Source organism: Schistocerca gregaria, chromosome 5 (assembly GCF_023897955.1).
Source record: "Schistocerca gregaria isolate iqSchGreg1 chromosome 5, iqSchGreg1.2, whole genome shotgun sequence".
Taxonomy (NCBI): Eukaryota; Metazoa; Arthropoda; class Insecta; order Orthoptera; family Acrididae; genus Schistocerca; species Schistocerca gregaria.
The window spans coordinates 241,756,282-241,779,945 of NC_064924.1; the positions used below are offsets into that span (position 1 = coordinate 241,756,282).

The 23,664-nt window shown below is 38.9% G+C and overlaps 2 protein-coding genes across 3 annotated transcripts in view; one reads left to right on the plus strand and one right to left on the minus strand.

The window, feature by feature from the left end:
* Positions 1-1,547: 1,547 nt before the first annotated feature.
* On the minus strand, positions 1,548-18,106 carry LOC126272035 (beta-1,3-galactosyltransferase brn-like). Its single transcript, XM_049974547.1, has 2 exons — positions 16,981-18,106; positions 1,548-1,607 (listed from the first exon to the last, which is right to left on the minus strand). The coding sequence occupies exons 1-2, from the start codon at positions 17,778-17,780 to the stop codon at positions 1,568-1,570; spliced, it is 840 nt and encodes a 279-aa protein (XP_049830504.1). The 5' UTR covers positions 17,781-18,106; the 3' UTR covers positions 1,548-1,567.
* Positions 18,107-18,159: 53 nt separating this feature from the next.
* The window catches only part of LOC126272034 (retinoic acid receptor RXR), a 139,526-nt gene continuing 134,021 nt past the window's right edge, over positions 18,160-23,664 (plus strand). The window contains exon 1 of one of the 2 annotated variants that reach the window (XM_049974544.1): positions 18,160-18,436. In XM_049974544.1, coding sequence (XP_049830501.1) covers positions 18,418-18,436 — 19 coding nt within the window. In that variant the 5' untranslated portion in view covers positions 18,160-18,417. The remainder of the gene's footprint in view (positions 18,437-23,664) is intronic. The other variant, XM_049974546.1, reaches the window with a different exon arrangement.

The following is a 23,664-nucleotide window of genomic DNA, read 5'->3' on the forward strand; positions in this document are numbered from 1 at the left end:
TTAATAACCAATTTTCCTAATAATAATGTAACATGGAGCAGTATGGGGCAATAATGCACACTTAGTAAACAATAATATTAAATTATGAAAGGAATAAATCCAAGCACGTTTATCACTGGTCATGAGAAATGATGTAGTTAATATCGGGCACAAAAGCACGGCTCATTGACAAACGCAATCAGTTGCGAAGATTTTCATCAGTTATGCTTGACTGAAACCTTGATTTATTCATTTTCATCACCGAGTAAAATCTTTAACAAACATATGTCGACCCGAACATGGACATAACTCTCGCGGCTTCTCGGTGCAGGCATGGAAATTCTTGTTGTGAAAAATTTTCATAGAATTCTTTTGTTCTTCACACTGCAAAAAATTTCTCCTTCAGTCTTGTATTGCACTGTAGTTCGATCAGTTCCGTCTGTAGATCATTCGGAGCATCTTCAACTGACGATGAGAACGGTCAAGCAAAGAGGCAAATGACAGGAGACGAACTTGTAACATCTGCAAATCATGCTCGAAATTGCTCCTCAATTTTTACAATTATTGACACGTATTCTTGAAAGCTAGCACTTTCATGGACCAGTCCAAGAGTCGGGAAATGTACAGTGTTTTCTGTCAATAGCTGGCTCTCCCTAAGCGCAAGCTTCCTTTCAAAGGCATTTACGTTTTCCAACATGTCAAAAATTAAATTATTTTCACCTTGCAAACTGACGTTCAGGCTGTTCATGTGACACGTAATGTCCACGAGAAATGCAAGGTCTGATATCCAACAAGGGTCTTCCAACATAGGTTCACTTTTTTCCTTCTCATGTAAGAATGTTACTATGGCCAAACGTGAATCAAAAAATATTATCAGCATTTTACCTTGACTGAGCCAGCGAACTTCAGTATAGTAAGTTATGTCGCCGTACTCCGCTCCTAATTCCTCCAAGAACCGCGATGCGTAAGCCCATGTGTCTTCAGATAGTTTACAGTATGCACAACAATTTGCATGACGTTTGCCAGCGTTACTGATTTTGCACAAAGCGCCTCTCGGTGCAGAATGCAGTGAATTCCTTACAACGTCTCATCTGTGTGCCCTAGCTTTTTGCCATCTGTGCTATGAATCCTCTCCGATGGCCTTGCATTGATGGTGCTCCATCTGTGGTCACTGAGACTAACCAATTACACTCCATACCGACACCATAAATCATTTGCTCGAAAGCTTTGAGTAAGTCCACACCTGTTGTAGTCTCTTTCAAAGGTACTAAGTCCTAAACGTCCTCTGTTACACAAAGTGTATTATCGACACCTCGTATGTATATCACAACCTGGGCTGTATCTGTAAGATCTCTTGCTTAATTGAGCGCAACAGAGAAAGCAACAAAGTCTTTAGCCTTATTTATTAGCTACCTGTGCACGTCGTCGGCCATAGCACTGATACATATTGTCACTGTTTGGATAGACTGATTTCTTGAAACCTGCTAACGGTCGTGGGACACACAAGTTCTGCAGCATCAATCAGACACCCTTTCACTAACTCCCCTTCGGAAAGGGGTTTCTCAGATTGTGCAATTCTTAATGAGATTTAAACTTGCTCGCAGTGAAGACTTAGTGTGGTTGTCATTCTGGAAAATTGAAAACAGTACATTGTACAGCGTACAGTAAAATAGAAATAAGTGTAACACAAGAAACTAAAGAGCTCAAGAAGTATCAGTTACTTTGACATATAGTAAAATCGAGTTGATGTGTCTCATCCATTTTCTTAAGGACATTTAATTTTGCTTGTCGTTCTTCACTGTTGACTACACTCCACTCGTCTTTGTGATTTGTAGTGTCTCTCAATTGCAAACTTACATTGGCCGATTCGGTGGTACAGCAAACACTGTGAGTTTTCGCCAATGGCTACAAAAAAGAATTGCAGTTCCCAGTCATTTTTAAACGACTGAGAACATTGATCTCCCGTCCTTTGCTTTTTCACAGTACCTGCCGTTTCTCAGTACTTCTCTGTTAAGGTTATGGTCACCAGGGGTAAACGAGACTGGGTATGTTGCGCTCTTGCTTGTACCACATAAACAGGGAAGTGGAGCTGCCGCCGTTTATTTAGGACACATGTCTAATAACAGATGTCGCTGTCACACACGTGCGCACATGTGCAGTACTTCTGCACACTGTGCAGCGTTTGGCCGGCCCTGGATTAGTTGGTGATGCTGCATGGAAAATTGCTCCTGCAATAGACTGTTCCACACTTCTTGCATGTTGAAGTTACTCTCCTGCAGACTAATTGCTGTGTGCCACAATTGTTTTACAGACCTCAATCTCTGGAGTTCTGGTAATGAAATTTCTGAATTAATTGATAATTGTAGGTTGTTTTGTTGATTTTTATCCATATAATTTACTTATGACTGTGGTCATCTTATGGATGGTGGTGAATTATTATCAAGTACTGGTACCCAGTGCTTGAGTACACTTTGCGATGGGATGCATTGCTTGATAGAGCTTTGTGTCAGTTATTTTAATGTGAGCACTGTGTAGCCATGTGGAGTAGCAGTATCCTGCAACTGAGTGTGAAAGTGAAAGAGCTGATGCTCTGAAGACTGCTGCATTGACACCTCAGTTAGTTCCTGCTTACTTCTGAAATATATTGTTCCAAGTTTTGATTTTAGCTGCCATTTCCCAGAGATGGGTATTGTATGTTGAAGGTATTTCAGAGTGTTGCAGTATTGGAGTGTGATCTCTAAATGTGGTATTAGGTTCATAGTTTGCGTGCTTTTTAGGTATGTGATAAGTTGATGCACTGGTCTTTTGAGGCTTTGGTCAGAGAGAGTTGTTTGAAATACCCATCCAACATCTTCAGGTTTGATGTTAGTATTGCTGTGAATGACAAAATTCCTAAATGCAATCAATTCTAGGTACTTTTATTAGTAATCACGACTTCAACTGTTACAGTGGCCATATCATTTTTGCAGAATTTCAATGGTGCCATCTAGCTGGAAACCCAAGAGCTTTCCATCAGCAATATTCTTAATAGTCTACATTCACACAGTGGAGTAAATATTAAGCACAGATTGCCAAGACTATTCATATTGCTTCCAAAGTGTTTTGAACATTTATGGAAGATGATAACTTGCTCTCCAGAAATCACCATGAATGAATGAACTGTGGAATCTTTCATCAAAGCCACATTTACTTTAAATTTAATGTTCTCCAAATGTGTTAGATCATTTCTTGCAATTTACTTGTTAAGTAGTATGTGCACATATCTGAGATATAATAGAGGCCTGCATTGGCACTTCCTCACTGTTGAAACAATAGCAAGTCAGTATATCAAAATAAATGATCCATGCAGGTTAAAGTGTCGAACAGTTGCCAAGTGTGTACTTGTGTTCCAGGAAGTATACCAGATGACTCATATTAAGTCTTCCATCAAGAGAAACTGTAAGGTACTGGTGCTGTTAATAAGCATATTGCAATCGGAGACAAAGACAAGCTGCACATAAAGGAAAGACCAGGTTGGAAATAAACAATTATGAAAAGAATAAATGCTATTCACTGTAAAGGTGACACTTGAGTTGCAGATAGGTACAACAAAAAGACTGTCAAACACCTGGTTTTGGCCGAAGTGTCCTTCAGGAAAAAAAGGAAACTGCATGTGTGCATACACCCTCCCCTCCCCCCCCCCCCCCCCCCCCCCCCACACACACACGCACACACAAAGCTAGAACACCTCAGGCACAATGACCACTATCTCCAGCCGCTCTGGGCAGACTGCAGGTAGCATTGAACAAAAGCAAGAGTCTGGATTTGGTGGGAGGGAAGGGGGGGGGGGGGCTCGGAAGGGGTAGCAGAGTACAAGTGGGGAGGGGGGGGGGAGGGAGGGCAGGAAGAAGAGGGCTGTCTGGCAGTGTACAACGACTAGAAGGTGGGAGGACAAAGTTGCCTTGAACAGAGTTAGTAAGCTGTGGGGGAGGGATTGAGGAGCGGGAAAGGAGAGCAGCAGAGACAGGAAAAGACTGGTGGGTGCATTGATAGAGTGAAGTGCAAATTGAGGATGAGGGGATGTGGGTTGGCAGGTGATAGGACAGTTGTTGTTGTTGTTGTTGTGGTGATGGTCTCCAGTCCTGAGACTGGTTTGGTGCAGCTATCTATGCTACTCTATCGTGTGCAAGTTTCATCTCGCAGTACCTACTGCAACCTACATCCTTCTGAATCTGCTTAGTGTATTCATCTCTTGGTCTCCCTCTATGATTTTTACCCTCCACTACTAAATTGGTGATCCCTTGATGCCTCAGAATGTGTCCTACCAACCGATCCCTTCTTTTAGACAAGTTGTGCCACAAACTCCACTTCTCCCCAATTCTGTTCAATACCTCCTCATTAGTTATGTGATCTACCCATCTAATCTTCAGCATTCTTCTGAAGCAACACATTTCGAAAGCTTCTATTCTCTTCTTGACCAAACTATTTATCATCCATGTTTTACTTCCATACATGGCTACAATCCATACAAATACTTCCAGAAACGACTTCCTGACATTTAAATCTATACTCGATGTTAACAAATTTTTCTTCTTCAGAAACGCTTTCCTTGCCATTGCCAGTCTACATTTAATATCCTCTCTACTTCGACCATCATCAGTAATTTTGCTCCCCAAATAGCAAATCTCCTTTACTACTTTAAGTGTCTCATTTCCTAATCTAATTCCCTCAGCATCACCCGATTTAATTCAACAACATTCCATTATCCTCGTTTTGCTTTTGTTGGTGTTCATCTTACATCCTCCTTTCAAGACACTATCCATTCCGTTCAACTGCTCTTCCAAGTCCTTTGTGTCTCTGACAGAATTACAATGTCATCTGCGAGCCTCAAAGTTTTTATTTCTTCTCCGTGGATTTTAATACCTATTCCAAATTTTTCTTTTGTTGCCTTCACTGCTTGCTCAATATACAGATTGAATAACATCGGGGAGAGGCTACAACCCTGTCTCACTCCCTTCCCAACCACTGCTTCCCTTACATGCCAACTGGACTCTTACAACTGCCATCTGGTTTCTGTACAAATTGTAAATAGCCTTTAAAGACAGTATTCCAGTCAACATTGTCAAAAGCTTTCTCTAGGTCTACAAATGCTAGAAACATAGGTTTGCCTTCCATTAATTTTTCTTCTAAGATAAGTCTTAGGGTCAGTATTGCCTCACGTGTTCCAATATTTCTACTGACTCCAAACTGATTTTCCCCAAGGTCGGCTTCTACTAGTTTTTCCATTCATCTGTAAAGAATTCGCATTAGTATTTTGCAGCCATGACTTATGAAACAGATATTTTGGTAATTTTCACATCTTTCAACACCTGCTTTCTTTGGGATTGGAATTATTATATTCTTTTTGAAGTCTGAGGGTATTTTGCTTGTCTCATACATCTTGCTCACCAGATGGTAGAGTTTTGTCAGGACTGGCTCTCCCAAGGGCGTCAGTAGTTCCAATGGAATGTTGTCTACTCCCGGGGCCTTGTTTCGACTCAGGTCTTTCAGTGCTCTGTCAAACTCTTCACGCAGTATTGAATCTCCCATTTCGTCTTCATCTACATTCTCTTTTATTTCCATAATATTGTCCTCAAGTACGTTGTCCTTGTATAGACCCTCCATATACTCCTTCCACCTTTCTGCTTTCCCTTCTTTGCTTAGAACTGGGTTTCCATCTGAGCTTTTGATATTCATGCAAGTGGTTCTCTTTTCTCCAAAGGTTTCTTTAATTTTCATGTAGGCAGTATCTATCATACCCCTAGTGAGATAAGCCTATACATCCTTAAATTTGTCCTCTAGCCATCCCTGCTTAGCCATTTTGCACTTCCTGTTGATCTCATTTTTGAGACATTTGTATTCCTTTTTGCCTGCTTCATTTACTGCATTTTTATATTTTCTCCTTTCATCAATTAAATTCAATATTTCTTCTGTTACCCAAGAATTTCTAGCAGCCCTTCTTTTTACCTACTTTATCCTCTGCTGCCTTCACTACTTCATCCCTCAGAGCTACCCATACTACTTCTACTGTATTTCTTTCCCCCATTCCTGTCAATTGTTCCCTTATGCTCTCCTTGAAACTCTGTACAACCTCTGGTTCTTTCAGCTTATCCAGATCCCATGTCCTTAAATTCCCACCTTTTTGCAGGTTCTTCAGTTTTAATCTACAGCTCATAACCAACAGAATGTGGTCCGAGTCCACATCTGCCCCTGGAAATGTCTTACAATTTAAAACCTGGTTCCTAAATCTCTGTCTTACCATTATATAATCTATCTGACACCTTTTAGTATCTCCAGGGTTCTTCCATGTGTACAACCTTCTTTCATGATTCTTAAACCAAGTGTTAGCTATGATTAAGTTATGCTCTGAGCAAAATTCTATCAGGCGCCTTCCTCCTTCATTTCTTCCCCCAAATCCATATTCACCTACTACATTTCCTTCTCTCCCTTTTCCTACACTCGAATTCCAGTCACCCATGACTATTAAATTTTCGTCTCCCTCCACTATCTGAATAATTTCTATTATCTCGTCACACATTTCATCAATTTCTACATCATCTGCAGAGCTAGTTGGTATATAAACTTGGACTACTGTAGTAGGTGTGGGCTTCGTGTCTATCTTGGCCACAATAATGCGTTCACTATGCTGTTTGTAGTAGCTTACCCACACTCCTATTTTTTTTATTCATTATTAAACCTACTCCTGCATTACCATTATTTTATTTTGTATTTATAACCCTGTATTCACCTGACCAAAAGTCTTGTTCCTGCTACCACCGAACTTCACTAATTCCCACTATATCTAACTTCAACCTATCCATTTCTCTTTTTAAGTTTTCTAACCTACCTGCCCGATTAAGGGATCTGACATTCCATGCTCCGATCTGTGGAACGTCAGGTTTCTTTCTCCTGATAATGACGTCCTCCTGAGTAGTCCCGGCCCGGTTTTCCGAATGGGGGACTATTTTACCCGAGGGGATGCCATCATAATTTAACCATACATTAAAGCTGCATGCCCTCGGGAAAAATTACTGCTGTAGTTTCCCCTTGCTTTCAGCCGTTCGCAATACCAGCACAGCAAGGCCGTGTTGGTTAGTGTTACAAGGCCAGATCAGTCAATCATGCAGACTGTTGCCCCTGTAACTACTGAAAAGGCTGCTGCCCATCTTCAGGGACCACACGTTTGTGTGGCCTCTTAACAGATACCCCTCTGTTGTGGTTGCTCCTACGGTACAGCCATCTGTATTGCTGAGGCGCGCAAGGCTCCCCACCAACGACAAGGTCCATGGTTCATGCGTGTGTGTGTGGAGGGGGGGGGGGGTGTGTGTGCAAACTATTGAGTGGCAAGTGTGAGGACTGTAGGTTATCATTATATCATTAGCTGAGGCCGGGATAATTTTGAGACTGGAGAAAGTTTAGTAAGGATAACTCCCATCTCTGCAGTTCAGAAAAGCTGGTGGTGGAGGGGAGGATGCAAATGGTCCAAGTTGTGAAGCAGCGGGTGGTCTGGCCTCTGATGAGGGAGGATAAGCCTGTGACAGGACTGGAGTAGGAAGTGCTGGCTGGGTGGATTTGGGAAAGTCTTACACCTGGGTCTTCCACAAGGATTTGATTCCTGTGACAAGAGGCTAAGAAGACTGGGAGGAACTAGGATATTGTGGAGGTTGGGTGGGTAAAGGAACACTGCTTTAGGAGGGATAGGAAGAATTGTGGGTAGTATGTCTTTCATTTCAGGACATGATGATGGGTAATCAAAACACTGGCAAAGGAAATGGTTCAGTTGTTTCAGCCAAGTGTGGTATTGGGTGACAAAGTGGATGCTCCTTTGTAGCTGGTTCTTGGGGATCATGGGAGGATTGGGGGTGTGTAAGGATATGGCATGGGAAATCAGTCTGTGGTTGGGGGTTACTGCCTGTCTGTGAAGGCCTTTGTGAGACCTTGAGCACAATGGGCAATCGAGTTCTTGTAACTGCAGATAGGCCATCCATTGGTGATGTGGAAGGGATAGCAGCTGTTGGAAAGCAGGTACTGTTGGTGTTTGGTGGGTGTAATGTAGATAGAGGTGTGGATGGCGCCATCAGAGAGGAGGAGATCGTCGTTCAGGAAGGTGGCATGCAGGGATGAAGGGAACAAAGTGAGAGAGATGTTGAAGGAATGAGGAGGGAGATGTCTTGGCTCCAAGTCCAGATGAAGATATTGTCAATGAACAAGAACAGACCAGGGGTTTGTGTTTTTGGAAAGCTAGGAAGATTCCCTCTACATGACCCATAAACAGATTCGCATAGTGTTGTATCATGTGGCTGCCCATGTCTTTGCGCAGGATTTGTTTGTATACTATCCCTTCAAAGGAGTTGTGTATTATGATAACATTAGTAAGGTATATGAGAAATGAGCTATTGGGTTTAGAGTCTGAAAAATGTTGGGAGAGGTAGTGTTCAACAGTGGCAAGACCTTGGGCAAGAGGGTCGTTGGTGTATAGAGATTCAGTGACGAGAAGGGATCCAAGAGGTAAAGCAGAGGGGATGTTGGAGGGTTGAAGAAGGAAGTGGTTGGTGTGTTTCATGTAGGAGGCTAGATTTTGGGCGGTTGGTTGAAGGTGTTGGAAAATGAGGTCTGAAATTCTTTCATTGGGGGCACAGCAATCAGCAACAATGGGTCATCCAGGATTGTTGGTTTTGGGGAGCACGTATAAGGTGGGTGTACATGGGTGAGGAGGGAAATGCACTCAAGGGAGAGGTTCTGGTAAGGGCCTAAGGCTTTAAACAGGGATTAGAGGCTATGTTGGACTTCTAGGATGAAATCACTTTGGCACAGTTTATAGGCAGAGGAATCAGACAAATGGCAGAGGTCTTCTGTCGGGTTGGTGAAATCAGGTGCATTGTATACCAGCTCCGCTACAATCATTGCACATATTGGTATGACTACAAACCAGCTGTCCACCAGGATGAATGACCGCGCCGCCAAACTGCTGCCAAGAACACAGAGGACTACTCTGTGGCACAACATACAGCTGAATACAACATGCTCAATTTCAATGGCTGCTTCACAACCAGGGCCCTCTGAAACCTTCCCTCCACCACCAGCTTTTCTGAATTCCACTGATGAGAGTTACACATAAAACATATTCTCCATTCCCCAAATTATGCCATGGCACCTTCGACCTAGTGTTCCTTCACCCAACAGTTTGCTCCCTCTTTGTCCTCCTCCCAACTCCCTTTCCTTCATTATCACTGTATGCTGCTCTCTGCCAAAACACCCACCAGTCTTTTGCCCTTCTCTGGTCCTCTCCTTTTCTAATCCCTGCTATCTAGTCACATGTTCTTGTCAGACAGCACTCTCCTCTCTCTCGCCCCCCCAAACCTGTATCCTGCTATCCCTCCCTCTTCCCTGCCCCACTCCAGATTGCTGCTTTCATTCAATGCAGCAGTCGCAAACTGCCCAGAGAAGCCAAAAATAGCGGTCATGTATGCGTGGGGCATGAAAGTGTTGCTTTCTTTTCTGAAGAATGCTTTGGCTGAAAGCTCCATGTAACGGTCTTCTCATTGTGCCTGTTTGCAACTCAACGTGTCATCTTTACAGTTAGTAGCAATCTGTCTTTTTCATACTTGTTGACAGTACTGTAAAAAAGCACAAAAAAGTGCCGTACACTAACATGTTGCAGCATTCAGCCTGTATGGCCGGCAACCCATCTAGCACAACAATGCCGTGGACTGCTTACCTGCCACGCAACTGCTAGTTCCTGCGATATCCTGCTGTGCGACAGTATTTAGGCCTGTGCACAGCCATGCAGAATCAGTTCACATCGAGCCATACATCCAATTGTGTACGATGCCACCGCCAACCAGCTGCGTCCTTGACGGACACAGTCTGGCCTCTGCAGCTTTGTGGTTGGATGTCGTAACCTGGTTCACAAACTTTGGTACAACATTGACCGTATTCTGTTCTTCCAAGGATCTATATCACTGTATGTATACTAAAAGTATACTCTTGTATAATGTGGTTTCTGTGTGCAGCAGTAGACATGTGCAAATATTAGGTTGTGGAAAACTAGACCAAGTACGAGACTTTGAGTAGTTGAACAAAGGTCTTCAGCCTGTCAGTCATTTTTGAATGTTGATCGTGTTTGGTTTGTATGAGCATACTGTTTTTTTCCAACAAATTATATTTGTCGGAAATTAATGACTTCAGTTACATCTATGGCAGATTTTTTATATACAGGGTGTTTCAAAAGGACTTTACAATTTTGAAAATCCATAAAAAATAATTCACACTACCTACAAAGGTGATTATAGTGTCAATTTGTGGGAGATACATGTATTTCGCAAACACTGAATTGCACCATAAGGAGTGCTAGTGGCAGTTGTGTTAAAGATGACTGCCTTCACTGGGCCTGAGCATGCTAGCTGCATGTTTTGGTTTGAAGAATCAAAATTGGTGACAACAATTCAGTGTAATTTCCATATCAAGTACACATAAGACCCTCCTAGTAGGCCGACAGTTTGAGTGACATAAATGTTTTGTAGAAACAAGGTGCTCGGTAAGACATGGGAAATCATCAGGTTGTCCAAGCACACCTGATGACGTAGTGATGAGTGAGTAAGACAATGTTTTGTCAACAGCCCTGCAAAATCAACCTGGCATCTCACAAACTGCAAATCCCACATACGACTGTTTGGCACGTGTTGAGAAACCATTTGCATTTGAAACCGTACAGTTGATGATTGTACAAGCAATAAATGACAATGATAAAATTGCTTGCAAGAACTTCTGTGCAGATATGTTAAATCGAGCACATAAGGATGAACATTTCTTGGACAAAATAATCTTTTCTGACGAGTCAACTTTTCACTTAAGTGGCAAGGTTAACACACACAACTATAGGATTTGGAGCAGTAAAAATCCACATCAAACATTGCAACATGATCGTGATGGCTCTAAACTGATTGGATGTGTGCAGGATAAGCAACAGAAGCCACATACATCTTTAGTTTAAGATAAAAAAGCTTATGTTTCCCTAAAAAATAACACTATTCCCAACTCTGTATCTTTTTTCAATAAATATATATCAATTTTTAAAGTTTTAAAGTCCTTTTTGAAACACCAATTACTATACAAGTGTATTTCTCTTTGGCCTCTACAATAGCATGCCGACATCACCTTTACTAACAACCTTTCAATAATTTTCTTATTCTTCGTGATCCTTGAGAGATGGCAATCCTATCTGCGGCTCAGCATCTCCGCTATATCATGAGTAGGAACTTTCTTTTTCATACTGTTCGATTCCATCCTGGAATTTCCATTGTTTGACTGTTGTAATACCCTTAAATTATGGTCTTTGATGATTATATTGCTCAAAAAGTATGTTCAAGCAGTGGACAGTGTAGTATCAGGATCAGATAGACCGTCCTTGGGTGCTTTGATGAATGTTGGGTTACTGGTACATGACATAAGAGAGATGGTGATATTGGGATGAGAATGCTTTGTTCAGGCACCAATGCTGTATGTTTGGCACCATAAATGAAAGCTGAAATGACATGTAAATTTAATTGCATTACTGCAGATGTCCGTCACTGCAATAATATGCTGTCAGGATAGAATTAATCCAGACCACTAACAGAGCTCCTGTAACCTTAAATTTCCACATCACTATATTTCTTTTTTTTTTTTCTTCAAAAAATTTGATATTAATTTAAAATTGTGTCCTGCAGCACCACTTCACTTTATTTGAAATTAGTAAGGGCCTGACTGAAATATGAGATATAATGTTCATTTTGTTACTCATAACTCTGTCAATGATTGGCAGTTTAATTTGCAGCATTTTTAGTATTTACTTTTATTAAACATTTTACTGTGTTTACAGTAACTTTCATACAAATAGTTTTTTAAACTGACATAACACAAAATATTTCAGTACAAACATAGAATTATGTGACATACAACTTATGGACGGCTCAGTCGTATTTTATGCCTATATCTGGATCATAACAACAAAGTATGAATAGAACAATGAAACACGCAAGGTAACGTGTGTCGTCCTTAGTGTAAGTTAGATTAAGTAGTGTGTAAGCTTAGGGACTGATGACCTCAACAGTTTGGTCCTCAAAAGACCTTATTATAAATTTCCAATTTTCCACAAGGTAACATGAATGTACAAAAGTGATGGAATGTTTACTTCTTTTAATAGGTGGATAAATTTCTAGGTTCAAATGATACTTTCATTTGTATCTCCAAAAGACAAAGCTATAAGCTGTGTCAAAAGTAAATCCTGTGTCACTGCGTAGATAAGAGTGGAAAAATAAAAAGCAAGCAGCAATCTTGTCCCATTTCTGCTATGATCAAATTGTATGTTGCTTAATACACATGATTTTGTAATAATTTACACCCCTACATAATACGAAAGGATGTGGTGGTCTGAGCTATAAAAGTTAGGACTCTTGTTCAGTTAACAGAAGGCTTGGGGGTATGAGTAACCATGGCCTTTCAAAAGGAACTATTACAGCATTTGCCTTAAACAACTAAGAAACCTAAAGACTTGTCAGACTTGTACAGGGATTGGAAGCACATGGCTCCAAATTTACAACTCTAACATTAATGAATTGTTTCCCTTTTCGGAACATCTGACTGCCTATCATACCTTCCCACACTACTGGTGTACATACTCAGATACAGATCATTAAAGTTCATGTGTCATCACTAAAATCTATATTCTTAGTTTAGTACTCTTTAATTTTGTCTTCATCACACACTTTCAATAAAAAATAAATAAATAAAAGACTGTTAGTTTTTAACGGGGTTGCCAATGCACATTTCAAAGAACTCTTCCGTTATATGAGGCAGATCATGTGCAGTCTTACTTTCTCCTTTCCAGTTCTAACATAGACTGGTTCATTTGAGGGAATGGGACCAAACAGTGAGGTCATAAGTCCCCATCGAATTAGGGAAGGAATCGGCCATGCCCTTTCAAAGGGACTATCCTAGCCTGAAGTGATTTAGTGAAATAATGGACTAGAGTTTCTCTTCTGTCAATGTTTTATCTTCCTACACCTAGAATAAGAATTAAATATCAAGGCTTCATAAAAAAATTAAAATGAAAAATAAAAATTCTGTGTAAATGACAGAAAATACTGAAGACAAGACACACAGTTGTAAGCAGTTTAGAAAAAACTAGTGTTAACAGTGGATAAATTTCTTTTTTAATAGGTGAAAACAGGAGTTTCCAGGTAACATTATCATAGAAAACAAAATACCTCTCATTCGCAGGAAAATACAATGACAAAGGTGAAACTATAATCTTACTATCTTACCATGAAGTTATAACTTACTGCTAGAGGTGGTGCACTTCAATGAAGTCACACTGGTGACCCATGGGAGTTAAATAAGAAGTCTAAAAAATACTGCAAAAGTCATTCAGAAATTCTACTTGTAATCTAAAATTGTATGGCACAAATGGCTGGGTGACAGGGAATGGGGGAGGGGGGGAGGGAGAGGGTGAAACCTGGTGCCAGCACTTAGCCTACTTCTCTCAAATAGCATCAGAGGGGCGAAGAACTTAACGTTCCAATACTACAGATGGACCACTGTCAACAGAGCCACATGGCCTCACCTCATGAGACAATGTGGAGACATTTGGGATTTAACACACGACATTGGCACAAAGACTGGTGATCAAAGACTTTATGCCACCACTTCTCCCCCTGCCGGATCACCACCATTATTTTCATCTAATCTTGGATTTGGCACAAATTTAGGAGATACAGATATTAGTTTCTTAACAAAGAAAGTAATCGATTTTTATGACATATATACAAGCACTGCTGAATATGCTTGCACTGATGCACAGTTCAAAACGCCCACAGATCTGGCTGAGAAAGAGAAGCAATGGAAACTGAATAATGCCAATTATTATAGATGACTAGGAAAGCATCTATACTAGCAAAAGTACTACATGATGTACGTGGGGGAACGAAATATTCAAACACCACATACTCTTGATGATACATTTTAATAGTATAAAACAATTTTGCATATTTTTAAGGCACAAGCAAAAGTTTCGCACTAGAAGTGAGTTATCTCAGATCTTTTTCCGTTAGGTGAATATTCTTTTTACGTATATTTTAACATACTTTTCAATGAATAGGTCCTTGTACCATTGCAAAATGAGTTATTACATTTTTGAACCTATCTGGATTGAAAATATGCACCTTCCATCAAATTTAGACTACGAGTTCTAATTACAGTAGGATAAGGGAGAACTGAATTTTTTAATTAGTTCATGGCACTGGAACATTGTGACTAATGCCAGATGAAAGAAAAAATTAGAAATCTCATATTTCTCTAAATACAGTTACATAACCAGAAAACAGAAGAAGTCATTCTAATGTAAGGAAATGTTTTGATGAATTTAGTATAGGCGAAATACCAATGCAAGCATTTAATGAAAACAAGAGAGTTAGCTAGTCTGAGACTTCTAACATTACTTCTGCCTACTGATCCTGATTCATACAATACAGTCTGCGAAGGCTAATGTCAGTGGTCCTCATAACTACTACAAAACAATTGTTAAAAGTATAAAACATGTCACACCTGTTACAAAATATATCTCCGAAATGTGTGTGTAAAAGTTAGTTGGTAGGCAACAACGAGAATACAGAAGAGTCCGATTCCACCCGTCTGCTTTGACCTATGACATCACCAATATGGCGGAAACAACCATTCTTAACGTCTCCAATACAGCGCTTATGACACCATTACATAAACACAACAACGGACATGAAAATACATATAAAACCAACAAACATCTCCCTCCAAAAATATAATGAGACTAACTGGACCAGTGTGGGAAATTAGGGGTTTCTGGCTGGAAACAAACTAAATATAAACACATACACGCACCATGATCCCGAACCACACAAAATGATGACCTAAAAACACCACAAAATTCCCAAATTCCGCTACAATTACAATATCGACAGGAATCGCTCACTTCCCTTCACCTACAGAGCTCAATCGCAATTGTCGACACCACAAAATAAAAACCAACTATTCCAAAAATTATAATCACATTGTGACTGTCGATACCACAAAACTAACACCTAAAGCAACAAAAATTGGAATATGACACTTCCCTTGACAATAGGTCAACTGCAGCTCACGACACAAAAAACCACGTATCTCCAAATTGAATTAAATGACTTACCGCCCAACAAACAGCAAACCAATAACAGAAAAATTTCCGTTCTTCTACAACAGTCATGTCCGATAAATGCACACTTCAAGCACCAACACCCAAATGAACCCAATACACCACATAACACACCACCAGAGGACACCAACCGCAACAAGACCACATCTACAAACACAACACACTCATAAACTGAACTCCAAGCCATCATGTCACACACAACACCACCCTTACATCACGGGTCAAAACCGACGGGTGGCATCGGATGCCTCCGTTGACAACAATAATTTAGTTCAATACATTTCTTATGTAACTCGGGAACATTTTGGACAAGTAGAAATAATTCATCCCATCAGCAGAATTTCTGCTTTATTAGTTCCTGGTTCTTTTTTAAAATTACATTATACATTCTCTGTCAGTCTTTTGGTTGTGAGATTAACATCAGTCCTAATAATAAAAGTTTACCCAAAATGATCCATGTAATTAACAATATTAGTGTTTTCTTCTTTAATTTCTGGCTCCACTTGTTTAACATCTCCATTATATATTCTTTGTCAGTCTTTTAGTGTGAGCTCAGGAACATCTATTAAAGTTAACAGACAATGAGCCATCTTGTTCACAAGATTTGAAATACTCCATTTAGAATACAATAAAAAATTATATCGTAATTCAATTTGCTAATAATTTCAACCTTGCCAAGACACCAACAGTGCCATACTGCTAACATTTGCTGCTTCTCTGCCTTTCAGTAAAATAATGATTACAGTAAAAACTTAATTATAAATTATTTCTACTAAAAATGGTCTAAATGAAATATGATTAAAACTTGTTCTGCATTGTCTGTTAACACCATAAATGAGATCTTCTTAATTGTAAATGAGCAGTGAATTTATATATTTTTACATTATCAGTACATTATCTTAAATAGATTTTAACTATAACGTTTACCTTGGACATAAAGATACAGAGGTTGTCACAATAAATGTGGTTGTCACAATAAATGTGTTAAAAAAAAGGTGCAATAAAAAAATTCTACTCAGCTCAAAGTTTTGCCATCACTCCTGTACTGCTAGATCACATGCATCACTTGTTTTCTTAAAATGAAAGAAAAAAAAATTGAATTGGCATATCAAATATAGCACCAGATGATATATAAGCAAATTCTTTGTCAGTCACACTGACAATAATATCAGCTAATTACTCACCATTTACATAATTATGATTGGTGAAATTCACTATTACTGAATGGATGTCACGCTTTGTCATTTACAAGTGATGTTTATATATTAGATAACTGATTTTCCACAATATTTAAAATTAGTTAACATTTTTGGCTATTGGACTAGATTTTAACATCTACAGTTTTATTTGTATGTATAAGTTTCTGTATAAGATCTGCCTCCCAGCTCCAGGTGACACCATACTGAATTAAAAGTATTTATGCATTGCCGACACTTCTTTGCTCATTCCATACTCTGATTATTTCAGCAGGGTCAGAATAACCATGTGAAGCTATTACATAATGGTAACTATAGACATTGTAATTCATTTTATAAAAATGAAATTCACTGCAATGAAAAGGTTCAATTCCCAACTTTTTTGCCAAAATTCCCAAGTATATATCATCAAATCGGAAATGTTTTGTGTACAGACTAGCATAATACATGTCAATTAGGGCGTTGCGGGAAAGAATGTATGCTCCTGCAGTGACGTACGGGGGCCACATATTATATGGGTATTCCGACAATGGTACATACCACTTACTGCTAAAATGTCTCTGAGGCGAAGATACAAATACATACCCTGCAAATAAAACAACATCGTCAGCCAATTCAAAATCTTGAAATTGATGTAAGCGTCGAATCATCTGACCAGAAGTATTGTATTGCATGTCGTGTGAGGTACGTCCTTCAATTACGTTCCGTTTTTCGCGTCTCCTTAGTGAAATGACAGGAGTCTCTAAATATTCCGGGTAGTGAGCCGGATTCCGTATAAACCTCAATACATTCTTTGTTGACACATACATGTCATCATCACTGAAAAAATAGAATTGCGCATTGGGGCAATATTCGAAAGCCCATGAGATTCCCATCATTGTCTTAATAGTGTTATTGAAATAATCATCAATGAAGTTTGCCTGCACAATGTCACCATGTCTTGCGCTTTCTTTCTGAACTTCTTGTAGCAGTTTTCCATCATCTGCAGTCACACCAAGAACAAAAACTGTTCTGATTTGCACGTCAGAAAATCTCTTTTCAAATCCCCAAGTTTCTCGTATTGCCTTTCGGCGATGGAAATTAGGCAGTGCGGATTTTACAATGTATACTATTCGAAGGACTTCTTTGTCTGGAGTGCTACACTTCTTCGTGCAAGCAGAAATGAAACTATAATTGTAGACATTGATTGGCTTAACGTCAGGTGTTTCGTTATTCTTAAGCTGGTCTACAAAACGTCGTATATCACCCTCATACGGGTAGCTGAAGCTGGTTTTATAATCTCGTTCAAATAAATGAGTGAACAGCCCGAAATAGCCGAAGAAACACATAGTCACAGAAAATAACAATATCCATTTCTTATTTACACGAAATGGTTTTAATCTCATTTTACATTATTGGGAGATAACGAACCGGTGTCACAACTGAAAAACACACTGCACAACAAATCACACATTTAATCGATGGATGATATAAACAAAATGTCTGAGCGCCCACTTTCGAAACATACATGCCTGAACAAATGAATATCGCTACTCGGGCACTATAAACAAACTCCGAAGAGTATACTCATATTGCTATCTGTTCAAATAATGCACATTCAGAATGAAGGACTGAAGTATATAATTTAACTATAAATGGCATTCACATTACACATGTAAGAGAAATTTCCGTACGAACTGATAAAATTCATTGAACTTACGAAAGTATACGGGAAATTTATTTGAATCAATAAGTTTGACTAATGAGTCAAGAGAAGTATTGCATGAGTAATTATTTTCGTCGCTTCTTCACCATTAAACGCATATGAGACTGACACATTTTCTAAAATATGATTTTTATGAGGAATGTATTCGAGGATAGAACACCATATAATGATATTTCAGAGTTCAACGAACTTAATGTTTGTGACAGAGATCCGGCCATGTTTGTTGTACTGCAAGTGGGTTGAATATTATCCGTTTGTAGGCAGCTTGAGTGATTTTATACTGTAATTTTGTGTGAAGCAGTGAGAAACTGTAAGGAATGGAAGGAAGTGAAAGAGGTAGGTGTTTTTTCAGTTCTCTGTCATTGTTCCCGTTTGACACTTTTTGCGTCAGGGCAATGGCAGTGTCAGGGTCGTGAACAGAAATGGTTCAGTGACCGCAATTATGTGTTTTCTTTTTCTTTGGGCAGCATATTTCTCAGAAAAATAATTTCAGTTTGACAACGAAGTCGGAATTCAGAGCCAAAACATGTCGCATTTAGATGTTTTCTATTAAATATACTTTCGTTTGTTGCTAGAAATTATTTTAGATTTTCCAGCAATTATCAATATAACACCACATGTCTGCTTTACTAAATGGTATAATTACACTCTAAGCAGAAACTCTGGTTGACCCTGAAGAGTAGTTTTCAAAGTTGTCTCAGAATTGGATGTGAATTTGCTAAACAGTTTTCAAGTACTCGACGTCAGTTTTATTTCTTCCTGAAACCTTAGTTCACTGTGCTTGTAATGTTAGAGTGTTCCTCTTTGTAAATCCTAATCGATAAGTTTAAACTTCTCGAGAAAGCGTGCAAATAGTAATCCTCGCAGGAAGCCAAAGTGATAATTATCATTATCAGTGGATTGGCTGCAGGACACTTCAAGGAACAATGTAAAACCGATTGAATGCTGATCATTTAGCTCCTAAGCAATTAGGTTTTAGTTTTTTCTAATTATTGCATATCTAAATGGAGTTTACTGTAGAAACATATCGACACTCAGATTAAATGTGTGTTTGAAATCTGAATTTAATAATAATAAAATAATAATAATAATGATAGGCAACATTTTCAGTTTGACGTAAAAGTATGGTGATTGAACTGCAGGTCTCACTAGACGGAACACAGCACTATTTCAGTGTCAATTACCAGCACATGGCGATTTATTCACTTCGTTGTTGCAAGTCCAAATATACTTAGTATCGCAGAACTGTTTCAGGCATTATACATGGATCATTGAGACACCAATCAAACAAATAAGATTGAGTTAGGGCCTATCTACTGAACAAATTAACAGTTTTGTTTTAACACTCTGGCAGCGATACACTGTTACGTATTTTCAAAACCTTAAACAGGAGTACTTTGTTGTCTTATTTTCTGTCATCCTGGTATTGAAATGTAACATTTTCTGTGTAAATCTGTATCTGACTGCCATTCTGGAACACTGAATTGTAGCTTTGAACGCAAATGTTTCTGAAAGGTGTCTGAAAGAGGATAGCAGAAAAACAACAATGTGTTCTGGTAGAGATTATTACAAACAAAAAATATGCTACATTACAAACAGGTCACACAAAAGCCAAGTTGTTTATTAATAAAGATCAAAACTGTAACCCAATTTTGAGATGACAAACTCCTGAAATGTCAGTGTATTGAACTGTCTTCCATTGATTTTAACATCCATTAATAATTCATATGTTTCTTTGTTGATGCATATTGTCAAACTTTTAAATTTGAATATTTAGTAACAGCATATGGTCTTGAGTCACTGTGTGTTTTAGAACTAATATTCATGGTTCTCAAGTATTACAGTCCACTTTCGATTTAACTGTAGGCCTGCTATTACCCTAATTCTGTGTTTTGCCATTACAAATAAGATTGTAATTTTGAGAGAATAGAAATGATGTGCAAAACTAACACTACTAGTGGCCCCAAACAAAACAGACTAAATCTCCACAGATGTATGATGTTGCCAGACATAGCACCACCTTGTCGCAACTCTAAGTTGACAGGTAGTATCAAAGGCTAAAGCTGTCTCAGATATATTGCTACAGTATTAGTAAGTGTAATTTTAGAGTGATACGTCATGCTTTTCTCCTTCCGTTTTCCATGTGCATTAGTGAAAAACCAATATGTAACTTTTACCCAATCTTTGCATTGTGTAGGCAATGGTTTTGAAGTTAGCAAGGTTGTCTATGTCCAATAGTTACTTTGTGATTGTGGAACTTTTGGAGTGAGGGTTTGTCAGGAGTTGCTTAAAGTAAGATGGTGACAGAATGTGAAGCTAGCAGCCAGTGGACCAGAGGAGTCCATCACACAATCACTGACAGGAAATCTATGTTCTGCCTCTTTCATAGTTTTTGAATACATGTAAAAGTAATGGTTGTCTTATTTTAACAGCTGCCAAGTAAAAGCTTTATCAGATATACTAATTAAATGAATGATGTTTTTGCTATAAAATGTAAATATGTCGTAGTAAATATAATGAATAATTAGTGACCAGAGTTAACATGTTGCAAGATAAATAGTCCGGTTTTTTGGAGGTGGAAGTAAACACTAGTACTTTTAATTTTGACTCAACATTTCCATCAGAAGATCTATGCTAACAGCCAAGTCAAAATTTAGCAAAAATTGCTCTGAATTTTTACTGAGTTTACACTGAGGTGACAAAAGTCATGGGATACCAATTAATACTGTGTCAGACCTTCTTTTGCCCGACGTAGTGCAGCAACTTGATGTGGCATGGACTCAAACAAGTCATTGTAAGTCCCCTCCAGAAATATTGAGCCATGGTGCCTCGGTACCTGTCCATAATTGTGAAAGTGTTGCTGGTGCACAATTTTGTGCATGAACTGATCTCTCAATTATCTCCCATAAATGTTCACTGGGATTCATGTCAGGTGATGTGGCTGGTCGAATCATTCACCTGATTGAATGAATGTCCTGCAAACCAGTCATGAACAATTGTGGCCCAGTGTAATTTAGCATGGTAATTGACAGAAATTCCATTGTTGTTTAGGAGCATAAAGTCTATGAACGGCAGAACCAGAGGACCCAGTCCATTCTATGTAAACACTGTCTACACAATGAGGGAGCCACCACCAGCTTGCCAGTGCCTTGTTGACAACTTGGGTCCATGGCTTCATTGGGTCTGCACCACACTCAAACCCTACCATCAGCTCATACTGACAGAAATTGGGACTTACATTCCTGGTTTTCTAGTCATCTAGGATCCAATCTAGGTCACAAGCTCAGCTGTAGATAAGGCACTTGCATCAGTCGACTGCTGTCATAGCCCATTCACGCCAAAGTTTGCCACACTGTCCTATTGGATATGTTTGTGGTATGCCCCACATTGATTTCTGTTTTTGTTTCAGGCAGTATTACTTGTCTGTTAGCACTGACAACTCTTTGCAAACACCTCTGCTCTCAGTTGTTAATTGAAGGTTGTCTGCCATTGTGTTGTCCGCAATGAGGCATAATGCCTGAAATTTGATATTCTGAGTATGCTCTTTACTCTGTGGATCTTTGTATATGGACTTTGCAAAGAATTTCCGAAATGGAATGTCCCGTCTATCTGATTTGAACTACTATTGTGCATTCAGACTCTACTAATTCCCATTGTGCAGCCATAATCACATCAGAAATCTTTTCACGCCCATCACCAGAGTACTAATGACAGCTGCCCTTTTATACTATGTGTATACAACACTACTGCCATTTGTAGAGGTGCATATTGCCATCCCATGACATTTGTCACCTCATTGTATTATATTCCAACTGTTTCTATCCATGCTTCAGTAGTCTCATTAGTGATTTTGTGCTATTCTTACATGCCACAAGATTTCTAAAAATACAGTTGGAACTGCATTTAGGAAATCATTCCCTGACATTCAAGCTTTAGTATCTGCACGCATTTGACATACAGTTATTGTTAAATCTTTTCATTTAAATTTTGCTTACATCAGAACTGTCACAGGCAGAAAATTCATTGTAAAGCATCCATTCTAGTTTGTAAGCAGGGGAAGAAAATGTGGATGTCAGGGCATATAGAGCTCTTACACATGCAGGTTGCAATAGCTGAATGTTGCACATTAGATTGGGGGGGGGGGGGCGATGACTAAAGCCCCCTGTACACAGAACAAACACAAATGAATGTGCATTCTCAAGCAATTCATAGTGGGTTTGCGTGTGCTCGTCATTAAGCAGTTACACTGGAGCGAATAGAAGAGAAGGTATCTGTTGTGCGTCTCTCTCTTTCTTTCTCTCTCTCTCTCTCTCTCTCTCTCTCTCTGTGTTTTTTCCCCTGTAATGTTGTGGTAAAGTCACTTAACTTATATTTCATATGGCATGACAGAGACCAGAAACATACAACGTGGTTTATTTTGTATAATGAGCAGCTCTTTGTTGTGAAGGCAAAACAACATAGTCACAGAAAAATGTGGGTGCCTGAATTTTGCATAAGCTTCAAAGAAGTCGTGGTTTGGCCCTGATCAATGATTTGCAACTGCAACCATCACATGGCTTTATTCCAAAACTTCAGACACGTATGTCAATAGATAATTATGCAAGTCATTTCTATTTCTTATATCAACTGCATGTGTTTCCAAAAAACTTTCTGAAGTACGTACTGCTATATGCGAAACACTCATGAATTTTATTAACATAAATCTTATAAACATACTGTTAATGAAAATGAGTAGTGGTATAACAAAAATATCTTAAAGCCCATCCTAATAGGCTATTTCATAACTTGTGCTTTACAGTTCATTGTCTAAGACATTATTATTGGATGGAAAGCAATCTTCACTTATTCTTTTTCCGTATTTAAATTTTGTGAAATCATAGCTAAATTGTGACATAACACAGGTACAGTGACTAAACCATGAGAATGATCAGGTTGTTCATATACTTTTATTGTACATTAATCTACTTTACCTGTTTATTTTTGTAATAGTTAGATGAGAAAAGCATAAAAGAAATAAAAGCAGAAAGGCTGTGGCAACACATTCTCTGTCAGTTCACCAGTTTGTAGCGTACTACAAAGATGCAAATACTATTGAAATACACCATGTGTCCTGTGCAGAAATATCTGATTGCCTTAGCATGATGTAGTGCATGTGTATTATTCCCAGCACAATTTCATCAACTTCTTAAAACATCACATTCCAACCCTAAACCACATTTACCATTTCTAGGATGGATGTGTTGCCCTTTATAGGAGAACTGAATGAATTTCATGGATCTGCCCTGCCTCCAGGAAGAGCTTCAGTTGCATTATTTTGCTACAGCACATTGTAAAGGAGCTAATGTGGTTGAAGGAGCTGTAGAGAGATTAGCCACACCTGCTAGCTTCAAACTACATCATGAAAACCATTTTTTGACACCATAGTAGTTGTTTCAATGGTGCAAAGAAAATATTCCTTTATGTTTCTTCAACTGCATGTCAGTTTCCTATCATGATTAAGACATGAGCAAGCTGAAGCAACATTTTAAGAGTAAAAGTACAATTCCAGATAACCTTAAGCATAA

Coding starts and splice junctions, on each gene's coding strand:
- LOC126272035 (XM_049974547.1), bottom strand. CDS start 17,780: ATGAGATTAAAACCATTTCGTGTAAATAAGAAATGGATATTGTTATTT. Junction 1,608..16,980: donor GATGTTGTTTTATTTGCAGG/GTATGTATTTGT, acceptor TCAATTTTCCAG/AATGACAACCACACTAAGTC.